This window comes from Chaetura pelagica, unplaced genomic scaffold (genome assembly GCF_000747805.2).
Source record: "Chaetura pelagica isolate M959 unplaced genomic scaffold, ChaPel_1.0 scaffold703, whole genome shotgun sequence".
Classification (NCBI taxonomy): Eukaryota; Metazoa; Chordata; class Aves; order Apodiformes; family Apodidae; genus Chaetura; species Chaetura pelagica.
In genome coordinates, this window is record NW_009952582.1 from 191782 (window position 1) to 202036 (window position 10255).

At 51.2% G+C, this 10255-nt stretch overlaps 1 protein-coding gene across 1 annotated transcript in view; it reads right to left on the bottom strand.

Annotated features, from left to right (window-relative positions):
• ZNF821 (zinc finger protein 821) overlaps window positions 1–9403 on the bottom strand; it is a 9941-nt gene extending 538 nt beyond the window's left edge. The window contains exons 1-5 of the mRNA XM_009993655.1: window positions 9364–9403; window positions 3059–3184; window positions 2410–2558; window positions 1766–1861; window positions 684–872 (exon numbers count right to left, since the gene is read on the bottom strand). Of these exons, the coding sequence (XP_009991957.1) occupies window positions 684–872; window positions 1766–1861; window positions 2410–2558; window positions 3059–3184; window positions 9364–9403 (600 nt within the window). The remainder of the gene's footprint in view (window positions 1–683; window positions 873–1765; window positions 1862–2409; window positions 2559–3058; window positions 3185–9363) is intronic.
• Window positions 9404–10255: the final 852 nt, after the last annotated feature.

Below are 10255 nucleotides of genomic sequence, written 5' to 3' on the forward strand. Positions count from 1 at the left end.
CCGCTCCGCGCTCAGCACCTCGGGCAGCTTCTCGCTGGAAGGCAGAGAGAGAAGTGTCAGAGCCCTGGGGCGGACAGAAGAGCCCCCGCCTCTGACTGCCCCGGGGCTGCGACCGACAGGGCCCCCCTGCAGGCCTCGGCACAGCCCTCTGCTCAGCCCTCAGGTGCCTGGACCTCTGCAATGAAGCCACGCGTGTCTGGAGGCAGGGAGCGGGCAGGGCCGGCAGCAGCTGGCTTGGAAGAGTGCAAGAGCAGGCCTTAGCCAGCAAGCTGCTCCTCCCCACCTCTGGATTTCTCTGTTGCATTACATAGCAGATAATCTTCCACCAGGCAGGACATAAACACGGAGCATTTGGGTTTCTGCCTGTAATCCTGCTCTGGAAATTATTAACCCAACGGAGCAGGACAGACCCACTCTGATGGACTGCTCAAGTTGATTGCTCTCCAGTGACTGGAGACCCCAGTGCTTTCTGCACAGTTGTAGCTCTTCTCAGAGCTAGGGAACACCCTCCTGGCAGCACAGCCCGTGGAGGTCTTAGCAGGTAATGTGGAGCTGCAGGCAGGAAGGGACTGAGGGAAACTCATGTTCACAACTCTCCTACAGGCCTTACTGGGTCCAGAGCCTTGACTTCTGTGTCATTTAAGGCAACCCATCACACCTTTCATGGGGGTACCCGAGCCCACCCCCCGCCAGGATGACCCTGACCTGTTGAACGTGGCGTGGCTGGTGAAGCGAGCCCCACAGACTGCACAGTTTGACAGCTGGTCCTCTGAGTGGATGAGGAGATGTCGCCCAAGGGATCCGGGTGAGCTGAGGGCTCTGCCACACACAGGACACATGTAGCTCTTGGCATTCACCACGGCTGCAGTGTGCTGCAAAACAGGTTGCTAGTTACAAAGTGCCCAGCTCCACTTCCAGCCTGGGGCACCTCAACAGATCCAGCAAACCGTTCAGTTCAGCCTCTTGGAATGGGAACACTTAACCACTGAACTGCTGTCTGACAGCTCCTAGAGCAAGCTCAAGACATCTGGGGTGTCACAGGTCAAACAGCAAAGAGGAAGCCTTCCTACAGCTCCACTCCAGTGCAAGAGAAACAACTGAAAGCCACATCACTTGGATGTGTTTTCAGAAGAGCAGTGAGGAGCTGCTGTGGCTGGGCAGAGCACAACTGGACTGGCAGAAGGCAGGATGCTGGTGAGGAAGGGCTTAGATGGAGACAGTCAGCCAGCCAGTGCAAGTAAGTGGCCAATTCAGTTCTGCTTCATTCCTTCTTTTACAGAGAGATGTGAAGAGAGTACTGACAACAAAACCTGTGAGATTCCAGCACAGATTTCCTGCAGTACTGGAATAATTTCAGAGGAAGAATAGCTCTTTTAATGGATAGGAACTGTGATAAAGGTCCAAGATAAATAACTGAGTGATTAGGAGAAGAGGAGGGTTTCTTATCTTACTGAATGATGCAAAATCCATATTTAATCTGGAGGAACTGCCTGGTCTTAGCCTGCAACTGCTTGTGGGGAGTGCCTGGGGATAAGAGTTATGTTTCCCAGATCTGCAGGGCCATGCCTTGCTGATTGTCTCCCCAGGACATCATCTGGACACAGTTTATTTACTGTTGTAAACTTCAGTCATGTGCTGGCTAGAAACTCAGTTCTGTGACTGCAAAGAGCAGAACAAAACCACCCTGTGCTTTGCGTTGTTTCTAGATTTGGGGCTTGAGAGGGTTAAAGCCAGAGCTATCAGACAGTTTGGAGCCATCGCCTACCTGGTACACGTGGGCAATGACCTGCTCTCTGGTTCCACACTCCAGCTGGCAGAGGGGGCACTGTGACAGTCCCAGCAGTGGGTCAGCATTCAAACTCTCAGGGACCTACAAGGAGGAAAAGCCACTTTGTGTAAAGCACAGAGACCCCTCAGGCATCCCCCTCCCCTGGTGTCTGGTCAGCAGTGCACACAGGCCACGACCAGATCCAGAGCCATGTGCCCAGTCCTGCAGGGGCTGCTTTGTGTCCTCACAGTCAAAAACTCCCTTTAGGCAGCCCTGGAGCAAAAAGTCCTGATGTCTCAGGGAGAGGAGGCAGAGGCCTCATGACCTTCCTCACACCCCAGCTCTCTGGCAGGCAAGGGCTGCTCTGTAGGAAGAAGGAACGGGGTCAGTCAGAAAGGCACGAGAACTGAAGGGACACCCTGCACAACCACCTTGTCCAGCTGTAAGAATGGCAGTTTGTGCCTGCTGTCTCCTGTTCCTGGCAGCCCAAGAGCTCTTCATACCCTTTCTTCCTGGCATGAGACATTTGGAGGAGGTGGGAGGGAGAAAAAGATGAAGCCATGGTGGGGAGAGGAGGCGCTTAGACAGTAAGTACCCTTCTCCCTCCATGGGAGGACAGGGTGAGTGCAGAGCCAGTACACACTTGCCTCATTCTCTCTCCTCAGGGGGGCTCCAGCCGCAGGCTGTTCTGCATTCTCCAGTTCTTTTTTCACTTTCACCATTGAGCCATCCTCCTCAGATGTATGAGAAGAAACTTCATCCTGGGTGGTTTCCTCATCTTCACTGCCACCTGGAAAGTGCAGAGCAGTTATTCCAAGTGTCAGGACTTGGAGGGCACACACAGACCTTAACTGTCCTGGGGCCTCTGCCCACCACCTCTGACCAGGGGCTCAATTTCAGCTCAGGCTGGGGCCCTCCAGGGACTGAAGTGCTCTGTAGGGTCCCTGGACCTGGCCAGTCACCTTGCCTTGCTTGAGTCACTGGGCCATCAGTGGGCACCCCTGCTGTTGTCACCCTGCCCTGGTAAGTTGGGACTGCAGCCCAGTGGTGGGGTGGTTGCCCAGTCTGTGCTGTGGTGGCCCTTGGCTCTGGGCTTGCCTTCCCCCAGGGAGCAGCCCTGCCCTTGCCCTTTGTTCATACCAAGCCTGGCACAGGAGCCAAGGGCTAACCCAGAGGAGGAGATGGGTAAGATGGTCCTGGGTAGACACCCACAAGCTGTGCAGCACCTCACCCCTTGACAGAGTCTCCCCAGTCCACTACCTTGCCATTATTGGAAGGGGCAGAACTCACTGCTGCTGGAGTCAGGGTCTTGCAGCGGAGGAATGGCTGGCCTTTGGTTCCCAAGAGCTCCAGGGAAGTTGGTTTTCATCATGGCTTGGCGGGCTTGTTCCTCCAGCCCTGCAAAGACTTCCTCCCCTGGCAGCCACAAGGACAAAGAGTCAGACTGGTGCCATTCCATTGTTCTCACCACCAAGGCTTGCCAAACACCCAACTGGTGTGGGGCTGCTCACCTGCACCCTGCAGTACCTCTGAGCTCAGCTCTCAGAAGGTGTTTAAGTACCCACATATCTGCTACAAGTAGCCAGGTGGCTGTCTCTGCTACCAAGATATCTGCCAGCAGAGCCACAGCACAGCTCTGGGTGGAGGGGAGGCCACTGAGGAACTGTGACAGTATCCCAGAGCAGGCATCGTGCTCTAGGGCTCTTCTAAATCACTAAGTCCTATTCCCTGCTATAACAGGCAACTTGCACAAAACTAACACCTCCCCAGGTGCCTGGCACTTCAACTGCTCTCCACAGTGATGCAAAAACCAAGGTTTGTCCTTGGCATGCTCTGTCACCACCTTCTGTCCCAAGAGGACTGAGGACAACCTGCTCATAAGAAGGTGCCTGTGGTCAGAGCTGATGCTCTCCCGCTTACGTGACAAATAACTGGCTTTGCTGCTGAAGAAGTGAGCTGAGAAGCTCGTAGAGGAGAGCTCACAGCCTGGCCTACTGAAAGACACGGGTCACTAGCACCTCAACTCAGTAGAAGGCAAACACACTGAAAGAAGGCAATTATCTGTGCTTGTCTGAAAGAAAACTCCTCACAGCAGTCCCTGCTGAGAAGAACCTTGGGTTCCAAGGAATAACAATAAAGGGCAAACATTAATTTTCATATTAAATCAAACTAATTACTTTATTCCAGATATAATCATGTCTTGCCTCTCTCAGTTAAAGAGCTGGGAGCACTTGGAACAAGGTGCTGAAGTTCCCAGCAGGCTAGCTTTTGGATTCAATATATCAACTGATTTGTAAATTCTCAAGAGCCACTCAAAGGATAAATGCAAAAATGCTCAGGAAGATGCAGTGCATTTCTCACATAAAACAAAAGATTTCAGAACAAAATTGTACCTTTTAGAATAAGGCCACAACTGGCATCAGTATAACTAGGGGACTGAATTCTCAACCTGTTGAGAGGGCACCAGTCCTGTTAGAAGGACAGGTCCATTCCCACATGTTACACCTTCCAGCCACCTTGATCCCACATTCTCACCCACACTGCCTTTCTGGTGCTTGCCTTGCAATTTCTGGCAGTGCTTTAAAAAGCAGGAATTTATGTAAGATTTCAAAGACCTTCTGAAGTTTCATGGACAGTGTGGGAGAGTTTTAGTTCCCAATATCCCCACAGAGGTTTCCTAAAGCATCTGAAGGTATTTATCATTGTTTCAGAAACATGAGGTTTCTGTAGAGAAGCCTTCAGAACTCAATCCAGGCCAAGAAGGGTTGCTGAGGAACCCTCTAAATCTACTGTCACTGAAAGCAGCAGATGCCATCATGACTGCCAGTACACGTGTACCCCCCATCAGAATGGTTTTCATGACCTGAAATACTGCTTTTATGTCTGGACCACAACCTGACATTGGTGAGGAACTAAGAGCAAACACTGCAGAATCACAGTGCCTCTCCAAGAAGCAGAGGAAAAAGCCGAGACCAGAAAAGTCTTGCAAGAAAACAAAGCGTGGTGAAATGAGGAAACCTGCAGAAGATGGGGCAGATGTAAAACTGCTGTTGGAGATGTGCTACCTGTGACTGTTAGAGAACAGGACTGCCAAACACCCCTGCACCTGCTGGTGGAAGCACCAAGGTGTTTTGTTTTCTCCCCTCTCCCCTTCCAGACGGCTACATTTCCACTGAGCAGCAGCCTGAGGGCAGGCAGGTTACTGCTCAGATACACAGACCATGCACAGTCTGCAGGATCTTAAGGGCTGAGACCTTCCTATGAGATGACGGGAAGTGTCTGGTTCAACTGCTGATGTACTAAGTCCTACTTTGATGAAGCTTCAGAGCTTCCATATTTGATAGGCACATGGTTATACTTTTATTGTTTCTGAACACACAAGCTCGCATATAGACACCCCCACACCACTGACATTGGCTTGGAAAGAGTCAGGAAGACAACAGCTTCAGGACCACTGCTGTCAGCAAGGGATGTTATGCTCGATATTGAACTCACAGACTCTTCTCCAGAAGTTTTTTTATTAAATACAAAAAGGGCTGCAGGCTGACCACAACACTAAAATGAGTCACTGTGTTTTACAATCAGCTAGATATGAAGGACAGTGAAAGATCATACAAATGCCTCTGCTTTTCATTCCAGTTCTCCTCTCCATAATCTTGTACATGAGTGGGATGCCAGGTGAGCAGCTGTGGAGGTGAGGGACAGCCCTGTGGGACTGGGCACCAGGGGCAGTTATGACTGCTAGGATCTGGTGGTCTATCAACTTGGTAGCCAGAAAGGATTTTTTTCCTGAGCCCTCCCCTTCTTGAACTGTGTGAATGCAGGGTAACTCTCAAGTGTTCTGGAAAATAAACACAGAAAAAAAAAACCAAAAACAACCCCCAGATCCCCAAAACAAAATCAAAAGAAACTGCATTATTCCCCTGTCTTCCTTCCTAAAGAGAAAAGTCAGAGAGAAGCCAATTCATTCCCTCCTTGTACATCAACCCAAAATCCCTGTCCATGTAGGTCTTCTCTGTGATCCTTTCCTGGACCTGAATTTTGCAAGTCTTTCCACCACTGTGGATCTAGTCCACCTGCCCCATGGCTATTCTGGGTTGTCCAGACTGCTGTAGTGGTTACTGAAATGAAAAACACAATTGAAAGAGTTAACAACACAGCCCACAGAGCCCCCTAAGAACCAAGACTTTGATGCAAGTAACATTTCAGTTTGGCTTTGAATGCTGGGTGTGATTTCTTGCAAGACACTTTCTCTTCAAACTGGGAATTACACAGACCAGAATTCAAGGAACACTGAAGAGCAGAGAATGTCTATGTGTCAGAGGGAGAGAGAAGGAAGTGGAGAATTAATGGGATATTGGGACAGGGACAAATACAGCTAAGAAGTGGGAATTAATTTGACTAACAGAAGCTGCTCCCAAGAGTTCTAGAATCAGCATCACTTGCAAAGGGTATGAGCAACACAAAGAAAAGCAGCTCAGGACAGCAGGGAGAGAAAGGAAGAGTGCAGGCCAACATCTGTGGGGAATTTTGTCAAGCACAAGAACAGTGAGGAGCCTGTAACTGAGGGAAGGACAGGGCAGCTGTGGAGGGGCTCAAATGCAAGAGCAGATGAATTGTTTAGAGAAATTTTATGCTTTTATACTTTGGAGTCTGGGCGAAAATAAAGACCAGGCTGAACCAGTTAAGGTTTCTCCACAGGAACAATGTGACTATGTTGTATTTTTCAGCTTGATCAGGAGCAATCACTGTAAGAAGTGTTTTCCAGTATCACAGTTTTATTTGTTACTGCTTAGGCAGGTGTGTTTTTCATGGACCTTGTGGCAAAACAACATTGAATTATTAGGAGCCGATTATGTGCTGCAGCCCTGCCAAAGGGGAAATGGCTACAATTAAAACTGTAGGACTGGCCATCATGCAGAATTAAAACTTTTTGGGATAGTAGTAAATTTCATCATTGCTTCTGTATTATTATGAATTTCCTTACACATCAACTTCCATTTAAAACTGTTTCAACTTGTAACAAGACAACTTCCCAGCTGGTAGCTCTGCATGCCAAAGAGATTCTGTGCTAGGTGAGGACAGCAAACATGTTGTTGTGAAAGCAAGGTTAGATGAGGGCCATGCCAAGCCTGGAAAGTAACCCTGGAAAGAGGTGGCACCAAGCAAGCCAGGGAGAGGAGATCTGCAGCTGTTGCTTTCCCTAGTCAATCCAAGAAGGAAGATAACATGGAGTGGCCATGCAAAAAAGAAGTGGGCATTGTCCACCCACAGATTTGTCCAGTTAGATATTCACAGTGGTATTTATGCAAATCCAAAAAGCACTTCCCCAGCCCCACAGCCTGCCAAATCAGACCCCAGCGGCAGACAACTGTGTAAAAAGCTGCATACCTGCTGTCCCTTTTATTCCTCTCATCCCAACCACTTCAGTCCCTGTGAAGAAGTCTCAGAAACGTGTCTGCTATGTCTGCTATGACTCCTCATTCTGCTGGTTCCCCCAGTCCTTGGAGCTGATGCTCTCTCCGATTATCCTCGTCAGTGCACTGCATGGCATTTCTGGGCCCTCCAGATACACAGCAGGCTGGGTAGACAGAGAAGTCCCAACGATTTGGTGGTGTTCATCATAAGACAGACAAGATTTTCCATCCCAAGGTGGAGAAAGCACCACTGACATGTTTCTTTTATCTTTTAGTCCCTTTGTTTTCTTGTGGTCCTACTTGCTGCTCCTGATGGCTCCTGTTGAACAGCTGCTCTGCAGCAATGTACCACGTGCCAAGGTGGTGAGCAGGTCCCAGAATTCCTCTATGGCACACCTGATGCCATAACCTCAACCTCAAGCCCGCTGGTAGCATGTTTGTCAAACAGTTTCCCCTGACACCAAAACTGGAGATACAATCACTTATATTGCAGATTCAATGTTCACTGTGAAAATAGTGCACAACTGAAATCCACAACATGCACAGTTTTGCATATGATAGTACAAGCTTCTGCAGAACGTAACCCTCAGGCAGTTGAGTGCAGGAAACAGCCCATCTAAACACCATGGAAACCACCTGCAGCACTGGAGCTGCTGTGTCCCTGGCTCTCAGCCACGAGAGACCCTGGCTCTGCACCAGGAGACAGCATGGGTGCCTGCCCTGGGGGAGACTGGCTTAAATGGCAGCAGAAATAGCTGGGCACTCTGAGAAGCAAATGTGTGTGGGCACAAGATTATGAGCATCACAGGACAAAACACAGGACACGTCAAATTTCTGAAGGGAAGACAATTCCAACATGACTAAAGTACTGCCAGGTGAATCCAAGCTCTGCTCTGTCTTCTGCTGAGCCCAGAAGCAGGAACTGGAGAGCACAAGACAGGGCAGGTGCCAAAAGTCTCAGGACTGCGACACTGGCCACCACGGGAGGCTCTGCCAGCCCCCCACACCCAGCTCCAGCAACCATGGGCCTTTCAAGGCCCAGACAGAGGCAGTTCTCCCCAGTGCAGCCCCAAGTGTGCAGTGTTAGGCTGCCTCACCAGGTGTTTTCCCCTTGCACAGAGCACAGTGTGCACCTTTCCCATTGCTGAACCCACACAAAAAGGCAGTACAGAGAACACAGGCATGCAGGCCAGCAGCATTAGCAAGGTGAGGCAGTGTTAGGGCTGCAGCTCTGTCCCCTGCTCCTGACAGCTACTCCAGCACAGCAGGACCTACAGCCCTCTCATCAGCCTTCCTTTCACACATCTACAGAACTGGAAATTTGTTTTCCTCATTTCATCCCAAATCCGTCTCCAGCCACAAAGCTGGGTACGTACAAGGGCATAGCTTCAGTCCCCCCAACTTCCCTCTGCTGCTATCACTCAAACAAAAGCTGTGTATGTGCATTTTTACCTTTGCAGCCAAACATCCATACTTATCTCCCAGCTTCACCAACATCTCACTGTAGTCTGCCCACTAGAAGTGCTGAGGTACAGCATCTTCAGCCCTTTCACTCTCAAACAAACTCCAGTGTCTTGACAACACTGGAGAAAGAGATCTATCCTATGGGCTCAGCTCAAGAAAGATCTGACAGGTAAATTCTACCTGTCCAGTGAATTACTGAGCCATTGCCCGTTCCCTGCAAGGGAAGAGCACATGGCTTTACTTACAGTATCTGGTAGGAAAGTGAGGTACAGTGAGCTTAAGTAACATGTCCTAGGTCAGTCAGTTGAGTCTGTGGTAGAGCAAAGATCAGAACCCAGGACCTCCTGGCTTTCAGCCATACACTCAAACCACCTCACCTGGAACTTCCTTTGCTACCCAGGACAGGCCAGAGCAAGTACACTCGCAGTTGTCACAGTGTGAACGCAAAGCACAGCTACAAGCCCTGCATATACACATCCACATTCACAGCATTAGTTGTTCATTCAAGCCTACCCCTGTCCTGCCATGCCAGGACACAGCCAGCTCCCCTGATACACAGAGCTCAGTTCCCTTCTCACAGTTCCTAAGACAAAACCTGAGCAACCACCATTCCCCACAAGCGGTACCTTTTCATCACTCCACTCCTCCCCACCTAACTCCACAGCAACCCAGCAAGGGCAAGGATCCCACAGTGCTGTGTCACAGAATACTCACAGTGAACTTTGTTAGGAGTGGTCTGTTTCCGACGGGACATGTTTCCCTGACCTGGGAGCACAGTGTTTGTTCCCTCCGCAAAGGGCTCACCTGAGAAGAGAAGAGCCTGTCACACACCACTGGGACCTCCTGGGCCTCTAGCCAAACGCAGCTGGCTGCCTCAGGGACATTCCCACCCTCCTGCATCACCACAGCCGCATTCAGTGCCAGCACCCGACAGGATCCACAGGCATGTCACAAATGGACACACCACAGACGAGCAGGCCCACCCAGCTTTTGAGCAAAGTCACAGGCAGCACACAGAACGTGAGGAGTGTCCTGCTGTGAGAGTGACTCCGACCTCAGCCCAAACATCCTTCTCCCTCCTGCTCATTCCCACAGCCGACGGGGCAAGAGCCTACTCAGACCTGCGGCCCTGCCCTGGCTCTACCCCCGTGCAGAGGGAAGCAGAGGGGCACGAGGCCCTGCCATGCCCTGATGGCTGCACCAGGCACGGGCAGAGCAGGGAACTGGCTGCCCAGCCCGACATGGCGGCAGCAGCTGGTGGGACAGGAGGGCAGCCCCGGGACAGGGAGAGACCTCACCACCCTTCCAGCCCCACAGCCCCCCCGCTGCCAGGACCAGGGACACGAGGAGGGACCCCTGGCATTGCACCTCGCACGGGAGGGACCCCAACACCGCTCCCTGCCCCCCGCGGGTGGGACACACTGACCCCCCAGCTGCACAGGGGGAAACAGCGACTGGTCACCCTCAGAGCGGCACAGGAAGGAACGGTCCCCGCGGACAGACAGACAAAAGGAGGCGCTAAACCCACGTCCTCCCCAGACAGATGGACACGGGGATCCTGTCCCCCCCACCGACGGGCACCAGGACCCTGTCACCCTCGGACGGA